Genomic DNA, 24,526 nt, shown 5'->3' with positions numbered 1-24,526 from the left:
TTCTTCCCCAACTTGAAACTCACTTGATATTGCTAATTTTCTTCAGGTTTATATTTACGGCCTCTCGTCTCATCTCATTGTTCTTAGACACAGACACAACACGCAATGAGGTACCATCTCGATCTGCCATCACCAATGCCCACCGTCTCTTAATTCCATTCAGACCACCCGGTGATGATGCGTGATAATAAGGAGCGACCAGTGTCTCAGGGAAGATCTGATTCCATTTCATTAAGTAGAGTTTCCATGAGCAAACTCCCAGATATCTGTGACTCCGCAAACCTTGCAGTGTGTTGTTACCGATATGTCTCCCGGTTGCTGATTCCTCCTTCCAGGTGACTTTGCGAGCAAACCGCCATGCCTTTCCCAGTCCAAGCCCGCCTCGTAGAGCAATGCTACATCCACCGTGCCCATTCCTCAGAAATGCTAGCTAGAAGGAAACCCCAAGCACAGGTAGTGAGAAGCAAGACCATGGCTATCACTTCTCATACTTCTTGCGCTGTCCCCTCATGTATTCGATGTGCTTGTCCGTAGCAATCCGGACTCTGCCATCAAAGCTAGCCAGCCATTGCATCAGCACCTCCTGTCCATCCTTCTTCACTAGTTTCCCAAGGCCACATTTTTTCCCATCGTGATAATAATAATAGTCAATACTTGGAACCGTTGGCGAAGAGGTCGCGAAGAAGTTGATCGGGCTTCTTCCTTCCGAATTCTGCAGCGTGTCTTTGCTGACGTCGAGTGACTGCTCAGATAACCACTTGTCCAGTTCCTCAAGCTGCCTGCGTGCACATTCACGTTCTTTGCCTCCGATGCCGCTGCAGATAAACTTGCTGACAGATTGAGTCCCTGGGTTCGTGGCTTCAACAAGTTTCTGCCGATATGCCGAGATCTCTGACATGAGATGTGACACGTACGCCGTTCTGCGGTTGTAGATCTCGTCTGGAAAACAATAGGGTTAGCGATCTTCACATCTTACCTTCGTAGCAGGAACCTGACACGATGGAGATCTGTCATAGGGTTGTGACGTGGATAAGTTCACCGTAAATGCCAGGCGGCAAGGAGTCCGGGTTTGAGAAGCTGGCTTTGGCAACATACGCCAGATTGAAGCTAATCGAGCTGGTTAGCTGAGAGATGCGTATGAAACCGACACCAAGGATTGAAAGACCCTAGACATACCAGATTTGATCGAAGATGCTTTCAAGCCCAAACTCATAGGCAATCCAAATATGCTCCAATTGGCCGCAGTATCCGGAATCATCCGAGCCTTTTGATCCAGCCCTTGCGACAGTCGTCTCCGAGAGCGACCAATCCGGCGGATAGAGCTTCTCAACCCAAGCCGGCACATTGGAAGCGATTAGCTGGAGGGCTTCGAGTTCATGACTGAGCTTTGCGAGGTCCCTCAGTTGTTCGAGGCCGAGGTCCTCCTTGATGATGAAGGTAGGGTTGCTCTCAGTCGGCGAATGGTGAGCGGCTGCAATCAAGTGCTGAAACACCACTGGCGTTCCGGTGGATATATGGGCAAGGTTAAGGAGTCCACCAGCGGTGCTGATACAGTCCCGATTCTTGCCCATCAAGCTGCGCCAGTTCGGCATGGCAGCATCCAGCTTGGTGGTAGAAACTCTGAGTGCCGCCCGGTCGTCCTTCCTCCAGGCCGGTTCCGGCGTGGACGAGCCACCAGTGATGATGAGTGTGTAGTCTGCGCCCTCTGCTGTAAAGAGAGCCTTTGCGATGTATCGTTTCTTGCCTATTTGGTGGAGAGAAGGAGTGAGTCAGAAGCAGCCCTTGGGATCTCGTGCCTGCTTCACGGGTTGGAAAGCAAATGGCGTCAAGACGTCAGTGCAGGGGTGTAGAACTCACGCAGGATTTCCTCCCACTCTTCGTTTGACAGGTCCTTGTCCCCTCCGCAGCGGAGATGAGTAGGCAGGTTAGGGGAAACCTGTGTCGACGGTGGATTGTCATTCTCCATCTTTACGGCGACTACTTCTCCGTTGTTTCCATCGATGAGTCGGGTTTTCCGAGCAGAGTTGAGGTCCTCGGCTCCTCGTTTGCCGACCACGTTGTTGTTGTTGCCGGCCATTGACGTTGAATTGTATTGCGGCGATTGCTTGATGTTTTGCAGTCAACGCGGGATGTTGTGAAGGTGTGGGAGGTTTGAAGTTCTCAACGATATGGAGTCCCCCGAGGTTCAATCTTCCACACAAGGAGGAATGAAAGAGAGAGAGGAAAATCCTGGAGGGAGCGGAAAAGTGAAAGGGAAAGGGAAAGAGGGACCCTGGCAGGCAGACATGGTGGAGGCATCGGACCAAACCCTACCTGGTAGGCACCGACCGACGAAAGAACGGGATACTTCTTTCCTCGTCTGGAATATCGTGACACTTGATTCTAGTCTTCTACTTCCTGAATTGGAGGTACTCACTGTCTCTTGGCGAAGTCGGGTCTTCCCAACATCTTCACCCTTTCTTACAAGGTCTCGACAATACCATCGACATCTCCCTGAGAGTTCAAAAGAATGCGTCGACGTAGGTCCCTCACAAGACTCAAAACAACCTGACCAAGTCGGATCCATGTACCTCTATCCCCCCAACCCATCAAGCTTCCATCCCAACCTTCCTCCGCTGCACCCTTATATACTCAATATGCCACGGCGTCGCCAACCGCGCTTTCCCACCCGTCTGCACCATCCACCTCATCAACCTCTCGTAGCCGGTCATGTTGATGATCTCGTTCGCCAGCCTCCACAGCCCGCAGTTGTCATACGGGCAGTCAGGATGGACCGGAAACATTGGTTCAATGTCTAGGAAACAATCATCGAAGAGGCCGATGCGACTTGTATTGGTGGCGTAGCGTCCGCGAATGTCGCGGACCTTTTTCATTTCAAGTATCGACGAACAGGATTATCTTTTCTCCTCCACTCGAGTGACGTTCTGTGGCTTCGACCTGTCCAGTGTTCAAGTTGGTAACCAGACATCAAGGAGCCCACGTGCCAAGACTTGGCGTAAACAAAGGAAAAGGGGCAAGAATACAACAACAGAGAATTGAGCTCCCCAAAGCCTGGTATTTATGCCATAATTTCATGCAGGATAAGACACAGCAAACACGATTACCCTGATTCTATTGTATATGTTTTCCAATGCTTGCCAACTCACCAACAAACCTTGCCTCATTTTCCAAACCTCGTTGTGTGCCTGAGCCCCAAACATCAGGTGCCCTCCCTCCAGATGACTTTTTTTAACCAAACAAACCCAACAAACCTATCCAAGCATTCACTTCCCCTCCCCAAAAATCACCCCCCTCAACTTCTCCCTCTCTCCACTCTCCTCGCACATGCCCCGAAACACACCTTCTTTCTCCCACAGCTCCCTCGGCGTGCCGTACTCCGCCACCTGCCCGTCCTGCAGCACCAGCACGCGATCAAAATCCGCAATCGTGCTCAGCCGGTGCGCAATCACAATCAGCGTCGCGTCCGTAAACTCCTCGCGGATGCTGCGCTGGATGAGCGCGTCCGTGTGCATGTCCACCGCCGACGTGGCCTCGTCGAGGACCATGACCCGCGGGCGCGAGACGATGGCGCGCGCCAGGCAAAGAAGCTGGCGCTGGCCTTGGGACAGATTGAGACCGCCCTCGGAGACGGGGGAGGAGAGGTCGCGGAAGGGGTTGGTGTTTTTCTTGGTGGTGGTGCTGACCGGGGTGCTGGTGCCCGAAGAGGAGGATGGGGACTCGGCGGCCTCGTCGGGACTGACGAGGTGGACGCGCTCAAGACAGTCACGGAGCTCGGCGTCGGTGTGGTGGTCGAATGGATCGAGGTTGGAGCGGATGGTTCCCGAGAACAGGACAGGATCCTGCGGGATGATGGCGAGGCGAGAGCGCAGATCGTGGAGCTTGATGGTGGAGATGTCGATGCCGTCGATGTGGATGTTTCCGGAGCGAGCCTCCAGGAAGCGGAAGAGCGCGAGCGTCAGTGATGACTTGCCGGCACCGGTGCGACCAACGACACCAATTCTCTCGTTGTTGTTGACGCTGAATGTGAGACCCTTGAGGACAGGTGGCAGGTCAGGAGCGTAGGAGACCACCAAGTCGTGCACTTCGATTCGGCCGGACGTAGGCCATGCTGCCGGCGGGCTCCTGCCACCAAGGTTTTCCGTCGGCAGTTCGGTGTACTAGTAATCAAGTCAGCCCCTGCCTTGGCTTCTCGCACAAGCTTCTCCTCGAGAATCCTCACCTCAATAATCCTCTCCGCCGAATTCATATTCAACTCGATATTCGCATAGAACCGAATAGTCCACATCACCGCATTCGCGAACTCCAACGCGAACGCCAGCGTAAACCCCGCCAGCGCCGAGTCTATACCCGGCATAAGCACGATCATGATAGACACGATGCTCGAGAAAAACGATCCGACAAGCGCCATGCGCCATCCCATCCACCGGTTAAACAACCACAGATGCCACGTCGCGGCCGAAAAATCGTCAATCCTCCTGTACATGCGTTCGATGTAGACTTGCGACTTTCCAAACCCGCGGATGGTCGTGACTCCTGTGAGCGCAGATCCAAACTGCTCAAACACGGGCGACTTAGTGGTGCTCTCCAGGCGCTTGACGGGGCGGGCTCCGTCAAGGTAGCGGATGGCGAAGTAGAGGCAAATCAACAGAAGCACCGAGGCCAGAAGAACGATGTAAGTGGAGACGAAGAAGCCCGAGACGACGACACGCATGAGGTTGAGGAATTGGTTGGCGCCGAAGCACACGGAGTAAGCCAGCTGCGTATCGATGGTTGTGAAGTCGGAGGTATACCGGTTCAGGATGCGGCCGACAGGAACAGTGTCGAGCCACCGGGTGGGCGTGTGGAGGATGGTGAAATTGAGTTTGGCGAAGAGAGTGCGGCTGGCGCGGATCGAGCCAAAGTAGACGTACATGTACCTGACCGTGCCAAGGATGGATGAAGTGACGGCGAGAGCGATGTAGACTCCAAGGTAATAATTCACGGTGCCGTAGGCCTTGGTGGTCGGGGCCGAGAAGACATGCATCCATGACTGGCGGACACCGGGGGCGTAGAGGTAGCTGAATGCGCCAGAATGATCCGACATGCTTTGAGGGACAATCTCCTGCTCATAGTTGCTCGTCCAAATCTTGATCCACCAGGACCGGGCTAGAAGTCCATTAGCATCATCACCAAACCAACCCAGGCTGCATTACTCACCAATAGTGAACCCCTGAACAGTCACAAAAAGGACGACCGCAAACCACCAAAATGACAGCCCACCGCTGGCCTTCAGGTACTTCGCATAAACATGCTTCTTCACGGCGCCCTGCTCTCTCTCCTCCTCCTCGACAAACTTCCTCGGCGTCGGCTTTTTGGACGGTACCTTCCGGAGCGCGCCGCCATCACTCTCCCCATCCACAGCCTGCTCCTCCAAGGACGACCCGTCCGAGTTCACCGCCGTCGCCAGCTCGTCCTGCTCAATCTCCTCCCGCGTCTGCTCATGGCTCTTAATTCGCTGCAGCGTGCCCTCCTCGCGCAGCTCCGACACCAGGCCGGCGTGCAACACCCCGCCATTGCCGAGCTCAACGAGGTACTTCGTCTTGGGCTCACACAGCGCGACGTGGTGCGTGACGAGAATCCGCGTCCTGCCGACCGCCAGCTCGCCGCAGAGGCACTTCTCAAAGATATGCCTGCCCACGTGCGCGTCAACGGCGCTGAAGATGTCGTCCAGAATCAGAATCCCCGCGCGCGAGTAGATCGCCCGCGCCAGGGTGACGCGCCACTTCTGCCCACCACTCAAGTTGATGCCGTTAGCGCCAATCTCGGTGTTTTCGCCGTCGGTGAGCATCTCAAGGTCCTTCTTGAGCGCGCAGACCTCAATGGTCTTATGGTACCGCTCCTCATCGTATGGCAGGCCAAAGAGGATATTGTCCTTAATGCTAGCATTTTCGATCCAGGGAATCTGCGCGACGTAGGCGATAGCTTTGGGGATGATCCAGTTGTCGCGATTGGCTTTGTCGTCGTGGCGTTCCGACAGGGGCGGGGCCTTGGGGACGTACAAGTTGCCGGACAAGAGATCCACCTCCCCAAGGATCGCAGCCAACATTAAGCTCTTGCCGGTGCCCGTCTTGCCGGAGATGACTGAGAGCTCGCCCTTCGGGAAGGTGACGTTGACGTTGCGGAGCACAAACCTCTCGGATTCATCGATGGCTTCGTCGGCGGGCCAGGCGATGGAAGCATTGTCGAACGACACCTCGTCCGCGTCTTTCGAGATCTCTTCCACCTCAGGAGAGACGAGATATTGCTCGATGCGCTTGATGGAAACCCAAGCGTCCAAGAGGTCGGTCGTGAGCTCCGGGATGACGGCGAGAGTGACCTCCAGGGACTTGAACACACCGAGACTGACAAATGCCACGGATGGAGTCAATTCCCCGTAAATCGCGGCGTAAACCGCCAGGGAGATGGCGGAAAGCATGATAGGGCTGGTCACCCAGCAGCCGATAAGCATAGTGTCGTTCATGAAAACACTCCAAATAGCGCTGAGCTCGCGCTCTCGAACAGCCCCGATCTTGGCCTCCCATTCGGGCTCCAAAGCAGAGAACTTGATCTGACGGATCCCCTGCAGCGCCTCGGTTACGATCTCCGTCTTTTCGTCTCTGACCTTCATCAGACGGTCTTGGGCGTCCGAGTACCGCTTGGAGAAGTAAATGTTGACAGGCGCGATGGCAACCATGGCCGATAGGCCTGCCAGCAAAGCCTTCCATCCGAGAAGACTGACAAGGAAGGTGATTGAAACGATCAACTGAAACAGGCTCTGCGGGAATAGAGCCTGGAAAGCGGCGAAATCTGACACTCGACGACCGTCTACACCGATGAGGTTGACTGTGCTCTGCTTGGTCTTCTTGAGTTCCTCTGAATCGTCTTCCTCCTCTCCGGCCTTGCCCTGGTCAGAGGAAGCGTTGGAGGCGGTTTCAGCAGAATCCGTTCCTTTAGTCTTTGTAGACTTCCCGTCTCCCTTGACATCCTTCCTGCGCATGGACTTCTCAAAGATCAAGGCTGCCAGCTGAGCGCGGATGGGAATCTGCAGCCCAGAGTATGCTTGCCACCAGAGGAGAGCCTCGCACCACGACTGTACGATGATGGCGACGGCTAACCAGATGATCCAGATCCAAGCGTCCAGGGACTCGTCCCCCGGCTGACGGCGCTCAAAAAAGCGCAGGAGCTGCAAGGTGACCCATTGAGGTGCAAAGTTCAGAATGGAGGCGCACAAGGTGATGAACCAGTTCAAAGCAAAGGCTTTCTTATGCGCAAGAATCAGACCAAGCCAGAAGGGATAGCCTCCATAAGGCTTTGCCTTCCAGTCTGCAGACACGGCAGCGGCGCGGGTAAGGCTATCGGGCCGAGGCAGATCCTCAAGGTCGAGGTTTTTCTTCTTGGAAGCTAGGTTGAGTAATGGCGTTGCCCAGCTCCAGGTGAATCGGCTGAGCGCCGAGACGGTGAACATGCGGTCGACAGTCTCGCCTTGGTAGAAGACATGAGGTCTCCGCGGAATGGAGATGGCGGAGACGGAAACAGAGATGCAGCAGATAATCTCAACCACGCGGAGCGCAAACGCCTCGGGGGATTGGTGCAGGAGATGCTCCCCAATCTGCGTTCCCTCTGCGAACCGCACGCAGGCAAACACGGCAGCGGAGAGAAAGGCGTAGACGCCCAGCTCGTAGGCGCGCACCGTGTTCCTGCTTGAAGCAATAACCACGGCTTGGAACAACAGCAGGCCCTAATTCATGCCGTGTTAGCATACCCGAAGGTCAAGAGTGCGGACCGAGACATCTCAACATACCCAGGCCCCCATAGGCAGAGCGTCGATCCATGACTTGGGGTGTCCAAGCGGAGATAGTATCAAGAGGGCAAGAGAAACGGCAAGTCCAGCGGCTGCCGAAATCAAGACAGCCGCTTTCGGCAGCCTGGCCGAATAGGCCTCAATAGACTCGGGCGTTGCCTTGCCGTCGCCATCTTCATATGTGTCCGACTTGGCCTCTCGTTTCCTGAAACGGGCGAAAGCGTCCCCTAGAGCTGGGACAGAGCATAGACCGATGAGAACTGTACCGGCCTCGACGGCGCTAAGCATGAAGCTGGCGTGTTCGCCCACAGGCATGGTACGCCGGGTTAGGGGTTACGCGTTTTTAGTCCCCTTGGTGTTCTTCTGGACAAGAGGCGCAAGGTGAGATCGGCGGTGAGGTGGTTATGTCCGAGGACGGACCTAAGTACGGCGCAGGCTTGGCACAGGCGGGAAGGAATCCGTGGGGAGTTGTGTTTTGTAGATAAGACAGAAAAAAGAGGACGAGGAGCCAAGTTTGGCGCCGTAAATCGGAGTCAATTGGAATCTTAGAGCAGACAAAGCCAGCTGATGGACTTTTTGTGTTGGTGTTTTTGAGTTGTTTCGCAGGGCCCAGACGACAGGGGCCAGCTGAGTATCTTGGTGAGATAGCAACAGTGCCTCGGGAGGCACAGCAAGCCAACGCGTTTCAGCGATTGTCTGTTTTCGAGAGAGATCTTCTCGATACCTCAGGAATGATCATCCCAATGGTGTGCTCCGTCCTGCTTTATGTACGCTGTAGGGCGGAACTTGGCGCATGGGAGGCACCCGATGCATACCCCGAGTTCTAGGCAACTTGATGCTGTGGCGTGCTCGGCTGACTCATGCGGTGAGATGGATGCTTGCATTTTCAATGGCAAAGTAGGATGTTGAAATGAAAGCTTACAATGTAGGTAGGGCGGAGGGTGTGATTTGCCAGGAACTGGGACTTGGAGTTGAGAACAAAAACTGCAGGGTAAGATCGGTGGAGAAGCAGCCGCCCTGCTTTGGCACCTGCCCAACCTGGACTCGCGTGGGAATCAGACCCCAGCGAAGCTGCTGACTAGAAACGAGGCGACAATCAACGTCGAGAACAGGTCCATGTGCAACGGAGAGTTCAAGTGCCGGGCGTCCGAGAGGCACAGCAAGTTAGAGCATGTCACCTTTGCCCGGATACCGACGGTGTTAGTCCAGAAAGGCGACATATTCAGGATACAGCCGAAGTATGTATGTACATACATACTCCCCGGCCATATTGCGCTGACAACAGAGCTAGTTACTGCGTGGATAGGTATTAGGTACTTATGAGTCGCCGTGGGTTGGATTGATGTGCCGGAATGAGCCGCAGACCACGAGAACTGAGGCTGAGTCTGAATTTGAGAAGTAACCCCAGATATGCAGGTGGTCGGAGTCAGAGATGCAGTGTTGACTCAACTCTCCAGTTGGTTACAACACATCAAATATTCTTGAATCTACCTAGGTAGTTCAGTGGAGGGGGTGGCCATATCTTGGAAGGGCAAACATGCATGCTACCCTTGGCTCGCGGGATGCGGCCGGCGTACACAGCAGATGGTTGCAGATGCAAGCAATACCATACATGGATGGACGGCACGTTGTAGATTCCGGGACCCAGGGATCAAGGACACCGAGGTGACAGAACTGAAGAGGTGGTGAGAGTGGTGACAGAGTCCAAAGTAAGTGTGAAAGCAAACCGATGAAGTCCGAATTGGTTTCTCACCTGGGCTGTCTGGGTTAGTAACACAGAGGTGGGGCAGCACGTGTGTGGGGCAGCGGGGGCAGCCGCGACGGAAGCTCTGTCCGCTGCTGTCACGACGCGACTTTACGAAGACGCCATGAAAGAACACAGCAATTTTCAACTAGGCGCTCTATCAAGTTGGGAACACTTAAAAGAGTTGCAGAAAGTGTCCAGATGGAAAGCTAGATAACTCCATTAAATGAACAAAGTTTAATTGCAATTTTTAGGTTCATCCAGTGCTTGTTTGTTCGAGGCAATGTGCTGATCCTCCAGGGCTGTTGGCTTTGGGAGCCCTTGCCTGTCTGGTCCGCGTCCCGGAACACGGAACCGCGTCCTGAGCGAGTTTCACACGGCGACACGGCTGCATTGCAATTGCAAGCCACTTCCGACTTTGGATCATTGGAAACCACCACAGGACGAGTGTTTGCCGCTCCCGTTCCACCACCACTAACAACAACCTCTCCTCACTAACCTTTTCCCCATCCTCTTCAATTAATATCCTCAATTCCTCAAACAATTTCCGGGGAATAAAAAGATTGCGAGAGCTGATCCACGCCGACCTCGCGCCTTTGTCCGCCATTGACGTCGATCCTCGAAACCCCTCGATCCTGACTCGACTCCGACTCCGACCTGCAATTGTGATCGAAACGGGAACAAAAGCATCACCACCAGCCCTGCGCAACACCGTGGAAACTCTATGGCATCAGATCGTTGATTGCCAGATTCCAAGATGAAGGCCACTCCGTTAATCATCAATTGGCATCACGACAACAACAATCCGTACCCCATTTACTCAGCCCATTTCCAGCCTGGCGGACTCGGCCGTCTTGCCACGGGAGCCGGTGATAACAATGTTCGGGTACGTCAACAAACGCGTTGTCTGCACCGCTCAATGTGGAGAGTGATCTGAATCTAATATTGTCTAGTTGTGGAAACTAGAGGATGATGGCGATGGTGGCCAGAAGGTTGACTACTTGGCCACCTTGTCGAAACACACTCAGGCAGTGAACGTTGTCCGCTGGGCACCGAAAGGGGAGGTCCTCGCCTCCGCTGGCGACGATGGCAATGTGATCCTCTGGGTGCGCTCCGAGACACACCACCCAGCGTTCGGCAACGAGGGATTGGACGACAAAGAGACATGGCGGCCAAAGCACATGTGCAGGTCCCTGGGCACGGAGATTTACGATCTTGCCTGGTCTCCCGACGCTGCCTTCTTCATCATCGGGAGCATGGACAACGTCGCTCGCATATACAATGCCGGAACCGGTGCGTCAATATCCCATGTTCATTCGCCCTGCCAGGTCCGCTCTCTAACTCCGTCATTCCAGGCACTCTTGTCCGCCAGATTGCGGAGCACAGCCATTACGTCCAGGGTGTCGCCTGGGACCCATTGAACGAGTATATTGCGACACAGTCATCCGACCGCTCCGTGCACATCTACTCTCTCAAGACCAAAGACGGCCATTATGTCCTCCATGGTCTCGATGACAAGCCGCCTAAGCTGGCCAGCCACACCAAGGCAGACCTCCCACCACGTCGGATATCCACAAGCAGCCCCGCGCCGTCCGACGCCGGGTACCGTTCGGCCTTGGCCGGCGTTGACTCCGTGTCTGGTGCCGGTGCGACCGGCTCGCCTGTCCCCTCGGCACCGGGCACGCCAACGTCGTTTGCCCTGCCAATGAACCCGCCCAGCGTCATTGCGCATAGCAGGAGATCGTCCTTCTCGTCATCGAGGCGATCAGTCTCGCCTGCTCCGTCCATGCCTCTGCCGGCCGTGATGCCTATCGAGGCCTCGCCCAAACCCCACTTCACCGCCTCGAGCCTGGGCATGAAGAATGCCAGTCTCTATGCCAACGAAACCCTGACCTCGTTCTTTAGGAGGTTGACATTCACCCCTGATGGGAGTCTCCTCCTGACGCCGGCGGGCCAGTATCAGACACAGCACCAAGGCGAGGGCGGGAAGACCACATACGAGGTGACGAATACCGTCTACATCTACACACGAGGTGGCATTAACAAGCCGCCAATTGCTCACCTTCCCGGTCACAAGAAGCCATCCGTGGCTGTGCGGTGTTCGCCTGTCGTGTACACGCTGCGGAATTCACCTCCAGTGACCAAACACATCACCATCGACACGTCGTCGGCCGAGGAGCCGATTCCGTCATTGCCAGAGCCGCTGTCAAAACCGTCACCTGCACCATCATCGGGCATGGATCCTCCACCGCTGCCGAACCAAACCGAAGGGTCGGCGAAGATGGAGAATGCTGAAACTACTGTACAAAGTCAGGGGCCGAAGTCAGTGTTCGCATTACCGTATCGGATGATCTACGCCGTGGCAACCCAGGATTCGGTTTTGCTGTACGACACTCAACAGCACACCCCCATCTGCATTGTTAGCAACTTGCACTGCGCGACCTTTACCGATCTCACCTGGTAAGTCGGTTAGTCCAAATTTGAAGTCGTCACATGAAATCTAACAAACCCGTAGGTCGAGCGACGGCAACACATTGTTGATCTCCTCATCAGACGGGTTCTGCTCCACCCTGACCTTCGCCCCGGGAGAGTTGGGCACCGTGTACACAGGCGAACTCGGCCCTCCGAAGATAGGCCTGGCAGCAGCCGCCGCCGCCGCCGCTGCAGGCTCAAGCCAAAACACCCCCGTGCCAACACCCACCTCCATTTTCGCCCCTCCATCTCCTTTCCCCAACGGCCACCGCCACCGAGACTCCCAAAGCTCCCTCACCGCCCCATCACCGCCTACGATGCCTGCATCGTTCGTGGGCAGCAGCACCGCCCCGGCGGCATCCCCGGCTAGGACAAATTCCACCTCGTCTGTGTCCACTTCTCAGCCGACAGGCGTGCTCAGCAACCCGCCCCTCATCGCGGGACAGGTGCCGAGCATCACGGCCGCGAACTCGGGTATGGTGGCCGGCGTGCCCATCACTACGCCGCCCGAGACGCCGCGGGGGTCGTTCACTGCGGCTTCTTCTACGACGACTGCCTCGAGTGCGCCTGCGGCGGCAGGGAGCAAGCGGGAGGGACCGCCTGGTGCTGCGAATGAAGGGGAGGGCGCGGAAGGGGAGGGGAGCGGGCAACAGCAGCAGCCGAAGAGGAGGAGGATTGCGCCGACTTTGGTGAGCGCGGGGACTGGGTCGGGCGATGCGAAGTCATGATTGTGGGCTGGGATGGGGATGGGTTGGAAGGGCTGGAATGGAACGGATGGAAGTCGGAAGGGAAAACGAAGTTAAAGGTTTTTAATGTCTGTTTTTAGCTGGGCAACTCGCCTAGGTGAAAAGAGGGTTTCGTTGCTCGGGATTTGTTTGTCGAAGCTTTCCAGTGTTGTTCAAGAACTGGCTGGCTGGGTCAAGGAAGGAAGGATGGGATTTGAGGCAGAATTGACCTGGACGGATGGGAGAGTGTGGAACATGGCGTTGCGATAGCGAGGAAAGAGGGTTTAGGTTGGCGTAATATGTATAGCTAAAACAAGTTGCTTCCGTGAGGTCTCTCTTGTGTTTCTTCAGTAGATGGAGCTGGCAGGGTTAACGGGATTGTGAATGTTGATGGGAATGGAAGAGGTTGTAGACTCGGGAAAGGTTAACGACTAGAAGTTCCAAGACGGAGCCTGTCATCCATGTCAAGGGATACCTTACGCAGTCCAACGGATGACCACGGCGACGGGTTGAGATCGCCAGGGGGTCCGGCCGCTCATTGTCGGCTGCCGGCGGCTCAAACGCTCGGAGCTTTGCTGAAGCTTGTCTCGGGAACCTGGATAACGGCGGACTAGACCGGGCCACAGCGGCCACAGCGGCCACTTGTTTGATGCGGGGAAGCTCCAAGGAAGTTCCGCTGGTCAACTCCGCATACTAAGAGGTGGAAACCCCACATGTCACCTGCCCCTCTCCCGCATTGTCCAGTCCAATTGAGCCTCCTATCTTATCACTTACACGCGCGGGCCGAAGCCAGGGGAATGGGCCCGAGGATGGATCGGGTACCTATATGTGCATGCGTGCCCTGTGGCCCGGTTTAGCTCCCTCTGCTGACTCCATTTGTTTCGTTGTTGGTTTCCACGGTTTGTTTGAAGCTGATTTTGAAAGGCAGGAGGTGTTGGACGGCTTGGAGATTCCCTTCGAAATTCGTGTCTTACTTGAGGTCGTCCCTTCGGTTACACATGTGCGAGTTGAGGGGATCGGAGCTCGGGCACTCTCTCCTCGCTTTCCGTTGTCGACGCCACTGAAACTGACAGATTTGCTTTGTTCTGAATCCTCATTGCTCACTTCATTCAACGCGGACGCTTCATTGAAACCTTGGACAGAGACTTCATACGCCGCTTGACGTTCACTGTGCTCATATCAGACACCGGCGACAATGTTCCTGCTGGACTACCTCCAACACCGGCGCGATTGGTAACTCATCACTTTACCCACCCCAAACTCACCCTTCGTCTTCAGAATCCATGCTAACCTTCCTTCCAGCCGCGCCAAACAAGCCGAGCGAGCACGTCTCGTCGAATCTCTCACCGACTACCGTGGCCCTCTGACCGTCGAGGACCGCGCCGTCCTGACCATCCCCATCGAATCCCTCGTCAAAGCCGTCCACACCGGCACCACCACCCCTCTCTCTGTCCTTCGCACCTACGGCAAGCTCGCCCTCAAGGCCCACGCCCGCACCAACTGCCTGACCGAGATCCTGCTCCCGTCCGCCGAGGAATGGCTCGCGCGCTCCAAGGTGCCTGACGGCCCCACCCCGGAAAACATGTACGGCAAAATCCAGCACAACTGCGGCGAGATTAATCTCCGCGGCCCGCTCGCCGGCATCCCGGTGAGTCTGAAAGACACGGTCGTCGTGGGCGGCTACGACGCCACGGTGGGGTACAGCTCCCTCTCGCACCGGCCGGCGGAAAAGGACGGACCGATGGTGCGGATGCTCAAGGACGCCGGCGCGGTGCCGTACGTGAAAACCAACGTGCCCATCACCCTGCTCAGCTTCGAGAGCACCAACGCGGTCTGGGGCCGCTGCACGAACCCGCACAACGCCGACTACTCCCCCGGCGGCAGCACGGGCGGCGAGGCGGCGCTGCTCGCGCTCGGAGGGAGGATTGGAATCGGCAGCGACGTGGCCGGCAGCGTGCGCGTGCCCGCGCATTTCTCCGGGTGCTACGCCCTGCGGTGCTCGACGGGGCGGTGGCCCAAGGCCGGCATCGCGACGAGCATGCCGGGACAGGAGGGTGTGCCCAGTGTGTACTCGCCCATGGCAAGGACAATGAACGATCTGGCGTACTTTGTTCGGGTGATCCTGGGACAGATGAGGCCGTGGGAGTACGACCACAGCGTCCACCCGCTGCCGTGGAGGCAGGTCATGGAGGACGAGTGGTCCGGTGCGTTGATGTCCAAGACGGGCGGGGTGCCGCCGCGCGCGAAGATCACGGTCGGGGTGTTGAGGACGGACACCGTGGTGGATCCTTCCCCGGCGTGCGTGCGCGCGCTGGATATGGCGGCGGAAGTACTGAGGAAGGAAGGGTGCACAGTGGTGGATGTCAAGGACACGCCGGATATGTACGAGGGATTGAGGCTGGCGAGCCTGTTGTTGAATTCGGACGGGTGCCAGATGTACGAGTCGTTCCGCCGGCCCGGGGAGTGGCAGGACACGGGCGCCAGGCAGATGCGAAGGTTGGCGGCCCTGTGGGCGCCGTTCAGGTGGTTGTACTACCTCTGGGTGAAGTATGTGAGGAGGGATGCGGTTTGGGCCGGGCTGGTGAGGGATTGGCGCGCCAAGTCGTCGTTTGAGCTCTGGAAGCTGGTCGCTCAGCGCGAGGCGTACCGCGCAAAGTGGTGGGAGTGGTGGGAGCAGCAGGGCATTGATGTCATTCTCGCTCCGCCGAATGCTACACCGGCACTGCCGCATGATGCCATGTATGATGCGGTCAGCAGTTGTGGGTATACTTTCTTGTTTAATCTGGTAAGCATTCCCCTTGAGGTCTTTTGTTTACAGGACAAACAGCTGACACCATCTCCAGCTGGACTACTCGGCTGGCGTCCTCCCTGTGACTCGCGTCGACAAGGAGCTCGACAAGCTCCCGGCCGACTTCAACATCAAGAAACTCAACGGTGTGGCCCAGGGCGCCTACAAGCACTACAATGCCGAGAAGATGCACGGCCTGCCGGTGGGCGTGCAGGTAGTCGGTCGGCGGTTAGAGGAGGAGAAGGTTATCGCCATGATGAAGCGGATAGATGACGGGCTGAAGGAGAGTTACCAGCTTATGAACCTGGAGGATCTGGATTAAAGAGTCAAGAGATGGATGTCTGGCTGTGAGGACGCGGGGCCCTTTGGGGTCCAGCGTAGGTGGATATTGGTGAAGGGGTCCTGTGTTCACAGTTGGTCGTAACGGAACCAAGGGGAGGATATGACGTGGTTTCAGACGAGTACACGATACCATTCATCGATCTTACTATGCTGGATTAGGATTGATGCCTTTATGAGACCGAAGTCATCTCTTATGGTTCTTAAAGGGCAGTCGGGGCCGGGGCGCCGACATCGGCCCCCCTATAACATCCCGGTCTGACAGACCTGAGATCACACCGGCATATAAGAGGCATCGTTGCTCTCGTAGGGTCCGACAACAAAAGAGTTTAATACAGTCATCATCAACCTCCTGCTTGGTCAAAAGTTGGACATAATGGTGACGGAACAGAAGGACAATTGGTCCTCTGAGGTTCGTGTCTCCCGGTCCTGTCATCATGGTCTCTGTCGTCCAAGCGAGGCCAGTTCTAACATAATCCAATAGGCCTATCAAAAGGCCGCGGCATTCGTTCCCAAGCTAGCAACCAAGGTGGTGCAATGGCTGGACGTGCAGAAGGATGATGTTATCCTCGACGTGGGTTGTGGTGGTGCGTTGGCCTGTCCTAAAATCTGTCTTACCCTGGATCTCGTGAACTACCTTGCTCACCTTGACTTAGACGGCGTCCTCAACGTCGAGATGGCAAAAATCTTCGCCAACGGCACCGGCCGCGTCCACGGCATCGACAGCTCCCCGGCCATGATTGAAGCCGCAAAGGTAGCCGCCAAGGCAGCGGGAGTTGAGCAGAAGGCTACCTTTGAAGGTACGGATAGGATACCAACTCTCGATCCACCTATAAGCCCAACTCAACTATCTGCCTAACACTCACGGTTTCCAAGTCATCAACGCCCTCTCCCTGCCCAACCAAGGCCACCTCCAAACCGGCACATTCACCAAAGCCTTCTCCAACGCCGCGCTGCACTGGATACTCCGCCCGCCTCCCGACGCAGCCGGCACAGTCGCTGCCGTCTTCACCGGCGTGCGCAACGCCCTGGCCCCAGGCGGGATCTTCGTCTTCGAGATGGGCGGGCTGGGCAACATCGCGGAAATCAAAGCCGCCCTGCTCTCATCCATCGCCCGGCGCGTCCCAGGAGGTGTGAGGCAAGCGAGCGAGGCGGATCCGTGGTTTTTCCCCGATGAGGAATGGGTCAGGGAGACGTTAGAGACGAAGCTGGGCGGGTGGAAGGTGGAGAGGGTCGAGAGGGAGTGGAGGCCGACGGTGGCGGAGGGGAAGACGGGGGATGGAAAGGGAGGGGTGGAAGGCTGGGTGAGGTTGATGGGGAGGAAGTGGTTGGAGGTGGTTGAGGATGAGAAGGAGAGGGAGGAGGTGGTGAAGGAGGTGGTGGAGGTTTTGGAGGAGGTGTGTAAGTTGCCAAGGGGAGGGTGGATGTTGGGGTATGTGAGGTTGAGGGCGGTGGCGAGGAAGATTTGATGCCTGAGTAGGTAGGGTAGTTAGTGATTGTGGTTGGGTTTGGGATTCAAGTATCCAGACTCCTGGGTTACGGCGTTGCAGCAGGACGTTAGCCTCCAGCCCTTTACACACTGCAAGAGGCCATGAAGTTCGAGACTTCGAGAAACAAGTCCAGCCATGGAGGGGTCAGGTAGAGCCCCACCAAAGATCAGATGCGAGCCCCACCGTGACAGCCAAAATGGCCAATCACATGCATTACCAGCCCACTGACGTGCATGGCGTTGTGGCCCGAGGGCCCACCGATAAGATGATTGATCCCAGCCCGAGGCCCGATAAGGACCCGTTTCTTCCCTCACATCTCCAACTCGACCTGTTACACCAACACTCTAGCTTTTGCCTTCTGTACCCGACCAGACATAAAAGACTGGCCCGCGACTCAAGGTCATACACTCACAGTCGTTTCTGTTGTTCAATGTGTCAGATCTTTACTGCACCTCCATCATAATGTCCACTGACGACGTTGTTAACGTGGTGGTATGACAGCACTTCCTCATTGCCCCTCCTTACTTGACATCATGACTGACGCCCATTGATGCCCAGCTCTCGTCGCTCTCCACCGTCCAGAAATACTCCGGAACCATTGCGGAGGAGGTCAACAAACATGTCGACCAAATAGCCGATACGCTACGAGAAACCCTGGCCAACGCCTCATGGGTGCCAGAGCCGTTCCGCCCTGCCCCTCCTCCACCGCCACCCGTTGTCACCCTGCCAACCTCAGTCCTTGAGCGGTTCCAAAACTGGCTCTCAAGGAACAAGGTTGTTATCAGCTTTGCTGTGGTCACAACGGGCCTCGTTGCCTACCATACCTACCGGACCACGGCATGGTGGCGGAAACCCCGCCGGGCCAGGCGTGCTCCCAGCGGTGGCCGGGTTGAGGTTGTTGTCATTGCCGGCTCTCCTGCCTTGCCCCTGACCCGGTCTTTGTCTCTAGACCTCGAGAGGAAGGGCTTCATTGTTTATATCGTGGCGAATAACCACGAGGATGAGCTGCTGATCAACAAGCTGGCTCGGCCAGATATCAAGCCCCTGTCTATCGACATCACCGATGTACGTTTCACCTGTCCTCCACGTTTTCTCATGACTGCTCCGTACTGACCCCTTCCAGCCTCAAAGGGCCAGCAACTCGATCGACGCCTTTGCACGTTACCTCCAATCCCCACACGCCTCCGTGCCCAATGGCAAACGGCACCACCTGTCCCTGCAAGCCGTCATCCTGATCCCCTCGCTCAACTACCAAACCTCTCCCATCGCCACCATCCCACCCTCCAGTTTTGCAGACCTCTTCAACACCCACCTCCTCCAGCCTATCCTGACCATCCAAGCCTTCCTCCCCCTCCTCACCGTCCGCCTGGCCCCCCCTCCCTCCTCGGCGGAACAAGACAACCGCCCCGCCAACCCCAACCCCAAAGTCCTCGTCTTCACCCCCTCCATCATCTCCTCCATCAACCCTCCCTTCCACGCCCCCGAAGCCACCGTCTGCTCCGCCCTGTCGGCATTCACCGAGGTGCTTACCGCCGAGCTGCGCCCGCTTGGCATCCCCGTGACGCACATGCAGCTGGGCACGTTCGATTTCGCGGGTTTCACGCCGGCGATGCGCTCGCGGCTCCTCCGGCCCGATGCGGGCAGCGCTAACACGGATCCGCTGTCGTGGCCCGACTCGGCGCGCCAGGCGTACGCCAAAAACTTTGCCAACCAGTGCTCCTCGGTCATCAACCCCGGCAGGATCCGCGGGTTGCGCGGAAGCTCGCTGAAGGAGTTGCACAATGCCGTGTTTGACGTCATCGACGGATCGCTGACGAGCGGCACGGTCCGGGTCGGGTTGGGTGCCAGCGTCTACGGGTTTGTGGGGAGGTGGTTCCCGCGCGGATTGGTGTCGTGGATGATGGGGATCAGGAGGGTGGAGGAGGTGCCGACTTGGCAAGGGAAAGCTGGTGCTGGTGGTGCCGGTAAGTCGGGTTCGGCGTTTGGAAGTCCCAAGTCCCTGGGGAGTGTTGAGAAGGAGCCGGGGTCGGATTCGTTTGTGGCGGTGCCGCCGTTGGAGCATGTTGGTGATGCGGATGTCTGGAAGGAGAGTTAAACGGGAGTTGGGTAAGGGTCAGGTGAATTGCAAGGTTTGGATGATGGTTATGATATTGTTGATAAGGAAACCCTCTGCTCAGTCAGGACTGGACAGCACATGGATGCCGGTAGATGAAATTTGATAGAACTTTTCAAGGACGCAAATGTCGTCGCATGTCAAATATCGTGTGGTTGTAAACACAGCCATAACGACCTGCTATGAACCATAAGCTGCAATGAAATAGCCAGCCGAAATGTTCCAGGGGCCATGATCGAAGCACCAACCCCTCTTGCTTCTCCGTTTCGTTAATGCCGACCCCTAAACCGTCCTCCTTTCCCCCTCCACCTCCCTCCCCTCCCACCAAACCGATCCTTATGCCTCCCACCATCATGACTCCGATCCCTATCCCCATCACGATCCCTATTCTCCCGTCCCCTCAACTCCAACTCCCTCTGTTGCTGTTGTTGTTGCTGCTGCTGCTGCTGCTCCCTCTCCTTCTGCTCCTCCGTCTGCTGCCCAACACCACCAGCCTCGTCTTTCGCCTTGGGCTTTTCCAAGTCCTTGTCGCTGACCCATCGCGGATGCGCGCCCTCCCGGCACTGCTTGCCGTCCGGGCAGAACCCGGCGAGGTAATAAGGACACATCTTGCGGCGGATGTGGCGCTTCTCGCAGCGCGGGCCCAGCGGGCAAAATCCTCGCTCGTAGTGCGGGCAGGAAGGCACGCGCGAGGCTGGGTCGACGTGGAGATATAAACACTCGTCGCCGTTGCTGCAGTAGCCGTTGCGGACGAAGAAGTTGCACTCGGGCATCTTGCGCAGATTGTACTCGTGTAAGAATTCGCAGGTTTCGCCCTTTTTGCAGAGGCCGCGCAGCCAGTGCTTGCAGACTAGCGAGCCGAAACCGCCACCGCCGCCGCCGGATTGTTGTTGTTGTTGGTCATTGTTGTTGTCGCTGGAGGTGCCGTCGGGGTTGGTGGTGGTAGAGTTGGTGGACTGTTGTTGTTGTTGCTTGTCGCTGGCGAGAGTGTGTTTGTAGGTTTTTTGGAGGAAGGGCGTGAAGGAGAAGGTGTAGCGTGGGGAGCTGTGGGAGAGGAGGAGGGAGGCGAGGTGGGCGGCTGGGTCGGAATTTGTCGAGGGGGCGGCGGTTGTCGCCATGGTGTTTTGTTTGCTGGTCAAAGTTCTCTGCGTCGTGTTCGGGTGGTGATGATGGCTGGGAGGTTGGAGGTTGGAGTTGGGAAGATTTGCGAGGCGGTCGAGGCTACCGAGCTATATCTCGGATGCCAAGTCGCGATGAGATAAGGCTTGGAGTGTGTAATCTGGATAGTGATCATGCACCAGGCACCAGCACAGAGTCGATGCGGCTCAAGACGGGAGGTTGCAGGCTGGGCGTGATAGTGGTTGGTTCGAGGTCGATGACGAAATTCCCAGGATCCAACGTTTCTCTCGTCGCGTTTTCCAGGTTCTGCATTGTGCAAGATCGCGTCGTTGCCAAGACCTGGGGAAGAGACGGTTGCTGCGGGTGGGGCTCTCCGTGTGGGCCCCGGCTGAGCCCCGGGCCCCTGTCAGGCTGGGCTGGGCAACCGCCAATCGCCGCCAATCAGCCCGATGCCTCGGCTCGGGAAACATCCCCCGCCCAGTCGGCCATCTCGGTCTGTCTTAGACGCCAAACAAGTACCCGTATAAGACAGCCTCCCATTAAGTTTTCCTCTGGATTCTTGGTCCAGTTTCTGTGGTTTACGATTTTTGCGGCTCTGTTTGTTGTTACAAGTCCATTGGATCTGTCAGATTCTTAATTTAACTTCATCCCTCTTCTTCCTCTTCTCGGTTTACGTCGTCACAATGAGAGGCATCCAGATCAAGCAATACGTCAAGGTATTTGAACGCAGACCATCGACCTCGCCATATCGAACACGTCCATTGACACTCGCAGGGCCCCCATGAGCTCAAGGTGACGGACCTCCCAGACCCGACCCCGGGCCCGGACGAGTACCTCATTGAAGTCCACGCTGCCGCCACCAACTTCTTCGATATCCTGCAGATCCAGGGCAAATACCAGCTCCAGCCGCGTATGCTTTTCCCAACGTACCTGCTCATCCCGGTCAGCATCCACAACTAACACGCACTACCAGCATTCCCATGGATCTCGGGCGCCGAGTTTGCGGGCGTTGTGCTGGCCACCCCCGCCAACTCCAAGAACCCCAAGTTCCCCGTCGGCTCCAAGGTTTTCGGTGCCACCCAGGGCGCCTATGCCACCAAATGCGTGGCCAAGGAGGTCAGCATGCTGCCCGTTCCCGAGGGTTGGAGCTTCAAGGAGGCCGCTGGCTTGTTCGTGACCGCCCCGACGAGCTACGGCGCCTTGGTCGTCCGCGCCGGCATCAAGGCCGGTGACTACGTCCTGGTGCATGCTGCGGCCGGTGGTGTTGGTCTTGCTGCTGTTCAAAGTGAGTTTCAATCTCCCCATCCAGGCTGATATCAAGCAGCCTGCTAATCGGGCTGTTTTCATAACAGTCGCCAAGGCATTCGGCGCAACCGTCATCGCCACGGCCGGCACGCAGCGCAAGCTCGAGATTGCCAAGTCATTCGGGGCCGACCACGTTATCGACTACCGCGACCCCAAGTGGCCCGAGTTGGTCAAGAAGCTGACGCCGAAGAACCGCGGCGTCGACATCGTCTACGATCCGGTCGGGCTGGTGGACAAGAGCACCAAGTGCATCGCGTGGAACGGGCGCATCCTGGTGATCGGGTTCGCGGCGGGCACCATCGAGAAGGTGGCCATGAACAAGGTGCTGCTCAAGAACATTAGCCTGGTGGGCACGCACTGGGGCCAGTACGCCAACTTTGAGAAGGAGACGGTGCCGGTGGTCTGGGAGGGCATCATGAAGCTGATACGCGAGGGCAAGTTCCGGGGCACCGCGTTCGCCGATAAGGAGTTTGTCGGGCTCGAGACGGTGCCCGAGGCCCTCGCGGCTCTCGGGGGACGGGAGACGTGGGGAAAGGTGGTGGTGACGGTGCCGCAGGAGGGACGGAGCAAGCTGTGATTGGAGATTGCTGCGAGAAATGCTTGCGCGGGGATGCATGGTGTGCAGAACTACATCTTACATGCTACTACATGTGGAGGTGGAGGTGTATGGAATTTTGGGAGAGTGTGAGGGGGTGGGAATCGGGAAGAAGAGCAGAGAGTTCCAAGTTGGATGTCAGTCAGTTCATCAACCCGCCCTACAGCGGGCCATTGGAAATCGGTTCTTGGTATACAACCCTAACCCTTCCCGCTCATCCCCTGTCGATCTGCATGCTGCCCCTCTATTCCCCTCCATTGCCTCCGGAAATTTTGGTTTCTCTTGGGCATTTTTTGACACTGAACCCCACCACCCACGCTTCGCGCGCATGCTCGTGCATCCATCGGCCCTTGCTTAGTCAAGACAGCATTCATGTTTTGTCGTTGAATCGATAGTAAACCTCGCCGATATCTGATTATTCGTCCTTTCAGGACGAGTCAATCACAGCCGATCTCGCTCCGCCCTCCCCGGTCTTTCTTGGATGTCTGGTCTGGTCTGGTCTGGTTTTCGTCGGGTCGTCTCGTCCTTTCTCCTTGTCTCCCGCCGCCCACTTGCTCCGTTTCGGACGCCGCACCCCTCCGTGCCTCCGTGCCCCACTCCCCAAAATCAATAGCCTCCCGGACCACCCACACCCCCCCTTACCCTCACCTTCTCGTCTCGTTCCGTGTTCCCCTCTTCAAAGTATTCCCCGGAGCCCCTCCGCAAGCCGCAAAGCTGTTCTCGTCATATTTTAGACGCACCCTCCGCTCCAGCGCTACCGGACTCTCCGTAGCGGCTGCCGCAACGCTCTCCAGAAAGACGACCGCCGCCCATACCCCGAGCGAGATCCAGACAATCACCAAGCGGAGGATGCACAACAAGGTCGTTATTATCGGCTCCGGGCCCGCCGCCCACACGGCCGCCATCTACTTGGCCCGTGCCGAGCTGAAGCGTGAGTTGCCCTGACCGAGGAGAACCAGAGACAGACGGACCATTCTAACCCTTCTCTCCCTACATCCAGCCGTCCTCTACGAAGGCTTCATGGCCAACGGCATCGCCGCCGGCGGCCAGCTCACCACCACCACCGAAGTCGAGAACTTCCCCGGCTTCCCCGAAGGCGTGACGGGCCAACAACTCATGGACAAGATGCGCGCGCAGTCCGAAAAGTTCGGCACCGTCATCATCAGCGAGACGGTGGCTAAGCTCGACCTGTCCAAGAAGCCGTTCGAATACGCCACCGAATGGAGCCCGGACGAGATCCACACCGCCGACGCCATCATCCTGGCCACGGGCGCGTCCGCCCGCCGCCTGGGCCTGCCCGGAGAGGACAAGTATTGGCAAAACGGCATCTCGGCGTGCGCCGTCTGCGACGGTGCCGTGCCCATCTTCCGCAACAAGCCGCTCGTGGTGATTGGCGGCGGCGACTCGGCCGCCGAGGAGGCGCTGTTCCTGACCAAGTACGGAAGCCACGTCACGGTGCTGGTCCGCCGCGACAAGCTCCGCGCCAGCAGCATCATGGCCAAGCGGCTGCTGAGCAACAAGAAGGTGACGGTGCGGTTCAACACGGTCGGCGTGGAGGTCAAGGGTGACGAGAAGGGCCTCATGAGCCACCTCGTCGTGCGCGACGTCAAGACGGGCAAGGAGGAGACTCTCGAGGCCAACGGGCTGTTCTATGCCATCGGCCACGACCCGGCTACCAACCTGGTCAAGGGCCAGCTTGAATTGGATGAGGACGGCTATGTTGTTACCAAGCGTGGCTCGACCCTTACCAGCGTCCTGGGTGTGTTTGCGGCCGGCGATGTGCAGGATAAGAGGTACCGGCAGGCTATTACCAGCGCAGGTGAGTTCGGCAACATCATTCTCTTTCCCTCACCCAGAGACAAAATCTGGAGACGAGGTGCTAACAGGAGTACCAGGCACGGGATGCATGGCGGCGCTGGACGCTGAAAAGTACTTGGCAGAGCTGGAGGAGGAGAAGGCGGACGGGAAGCTGTAGAACAGAGGACGCTGGAAGCGGTGGTTGGCGTGGTTTTGGGGT

General features: G+C 57.1%; 11 protein-coding genes across 11 annotated transcripts; 7 read left to right on the top strand and 4 right to left on the bottom strand.

The window, feature by feature from the left end:
• Window positions 1-478: 478 nt before the first annotated feature.
• On the bottom strand, window positions 479-2,077 carry VTJ04DRAFT_1633 (uncharacterized protein; the record flags this gene model as incomplete). The annotated part of the gene is made up of 4 exons (XM_069359342.1): window positions 479-939; window positions 1,040-1,107; window positions 1,177-1,744; window positions 1,858-2,077. The coding sequence occupies 4 exons, from the start codon at window positions 2,075-2,077 to the stop codon at window positions 479-481; spliced, it is 1,317 nt and encodes a 438-aa protein (XP_069224241.1).
• A 1,186-nt stretch (window positions 2,078-3,263) lies between these two features.
• Window positions 3,264-8,134, bottom strand: VTJ04DRAFT_1632 (uncharacterized protein; the record flags this gene model as incomplete). The annotated part of the gene is made up of 4 exons (XM_069359341.1): window positions 3,264-4,157; window positions 4,220-5,145; window positions 5,197-7,756; window positions 7,820-8,134. 4 exons carry the CDS (start codon window positions 8,132-8,134, stop codon window positions 3,264-3,266), a joined length of 4,695 nt encoding a protein of 1,564 aa, XP_069224240.1.
• A 105-nt stretch (window positions 8,135-8,239) lies between these two features.
• Window positions 8,240-9,088, bottom strand: VTJ04DRAFT_1631 (uncharacterized protein; the record flags this gene model as incomplete). Its single annotated transcript, XM_069359340.1, has 4 exons — window positions 8,240-8,515; window positions 8,591-8,672; window positions 8,742-8,897; window positions 9,078-9,088. The coding sequence occupies 4 exons, from the start codon at window positions 9,086-9,088 to the stop codon at window positions 8,240-8,242; spliced, it is 525 nt and encodes a 174-aa protein (XP_069224239.1).
• Window positions 9,089-10,320: 1,232 nt separating this feature from the next.
• VTJ04DRAFT_1630 (uncharacterized protein) lies at window positions 10,321-12,763 on the top strand (the record flags this gene model as incomplete). Its single annotated transcript, XM_069359339.1, has 4 exons — window positions 10,321-10,449; window positions 10,517-10,856; window positions 10,919-12,023; window positions 12,079-12,763. The coding sequence occupies 4 exons, from the start codon at window positions 10,321-10,323 to the stop codon at window positions 12,761-12,763; spliced, it is 2,259 nt and encodes a 752-aa protein (XP_069224238.1).
• Window positions 12,764-12,847: 84 nt separating this feature from the next.
• On the top strand, window positions 12,848-13,922 carry VTJ04DRAFT_1629 (uncharacterized protein; the record flags this gene model as incomplete). The annotated part of the gene is made up of 2 exons (XM_069359337.1): window positions 12,848-13,020; window positions 13,685-13,922. The coding sequence occupies 2 exons, from the start codon at window positions 12,848-12,850 to the stop codon at window positions 13,920-13,922; spliced, it is 411 nt and encodes a 136-aa protein (XP_069224237.1).
• A 33-nt stretch (window positions 13,923-13,955) lies between these two features.
• On the top strand, window positions 13,956-15,870 carry VTJ04DRAFT_1628 (uncharacterized protein; the record flags this gene model as incomplete). The annotated part of the gene is made up of 3 exons (XM_069359336.1): window positions 13,956-13,993; window positions 14,063-15,545; window positions 15,604-15,870. 3 exons carry the CDS (start codon window positions 13,956-13,958, stop codon window positions 15,868-15,870), a joined length of 1,788 nt encoding a protein of 595 aa, XP_069224236.1.
• Window positions 15,871-16,263: 393 nt separating this feature from the next.
• Window positions 16,264-17,356, top strand: VTJ04DRAFT_1627 (uncharacterized protein; the record flags this gene model as incomplete). Its single annotated transcript, XM_069359335.1, has 4 exons — window positions 16,264-16,299; window positions 16,372-16,474; window positions 16,544-16,687; window positions 16,764-17,356. 4 exons carry the CDS (start codon window positions 16,264-16,266, stop codon window positions 17,354-17,356), a joined length of 876 nt encoding a protein of 291 aa, XP_069224235.1.
• Window positions 17,357-17,839: 483 nt separating this feature from the next.
• VTJ04DRAFT_1626 (uncharacterized protein) lies at window positions 17,840-19,472 on the top strand (the record flags this gene model as incomplete). The annotated part of the gene is made up of 3 exons (XM_069359334.1): window positions 17,840-17,869; window positions 17,936-18,442; window positions 18,501-19,472. The coding sequence occupies 3 exons, from the start codon at window positions 17,840-17,842 to the stop codon at window positions 19,470-19,472; spliced, it is 1,509 nt and encodes a 502-aa protein (XP_069224234.1).
• Window positions 19,473-19,759: 287 nt separating this feature from the next.
• VTJ04DRAFT_1625 (uncharacterized protein) lies at window positions 19,760-20,608 on the bottom strand (the record flags this gene model as incomplete). The annotated part of the gene is made up of 1 exon (XM_069359333.1): window positions 19,760-20,608. The coding sequence occupies one exon, from the start codon at window positions 20,606-20,608 to the stop codon at window positions 19,760-19,762; it is 849 nt and encodes a 282-aa protein (XP_069224233.1).
• A 684-nt stretch (window positions 20,609-21,292) lies between these two features.
• On the top strand, window positions 21,293-22,491 carry VTJ04DRAFT_1624 (uncharacterized protein; the record flags this gene model as incomplete). The annotated part of the gene is made up of 4 exons (XM_069359332.1): window positions 21,293-21,325; window positions 21,384-21,519; window positions 21,583-21,894; window positions 21,962-22,491. The coding sequence occupies 4 exons, from the start codon at window positions 21,293-21,295 to the stop codon at window positions 22,489-22,491; spliced, it is 1,011 nt and encodes a 336-aa protein (XP_069224232.1).
• Window positions 22,492-23,358: 867 nt separating this feature from the next.
• VTJ04DRAFT_1623 (uncharacterized protein) lies at window positions 23,359-24,484 on the top strand (the record flags this gene model as incomplete). The annotated part of the gene is made up of 3 exons (XM_069359331.1): window positions 23,359-23,440; window positions 23,510-24,328; window positions 24,405-24,484. 3 exons carry the CDS (start codon window positions 23,359-23,361, stop codon window positions 24,482-24,484), a joined length of 981 nt encoding a protein of 326 aa, XP_069224231.1.
• Window positions 24,485-24,526: the final 42 nt, after the last annotated feature.

The sequence above is a fragment of the Mycothermus thermophilus genome (assembly GCF_041956435.1).
Source record: "Mycothermus thermophilus strain CBS 625.91 unplaced genomic scaffold VTJ04scaffold_1, whole genome shotgun sequence".
In the NCBI taxonomy this organism is placed as follows: domain Eukaryota; kingdom Fungi; phylum Ascomycota; class Sordariomycetes; order Sordariales; family Chaetomiaceae; genus Mycothermus; species Mycothermus thermophilus.
Note: the sequence above shows the minus strand (reverse complement) of the source record. Positions and strands in the feature narration are given on the sequence as shown.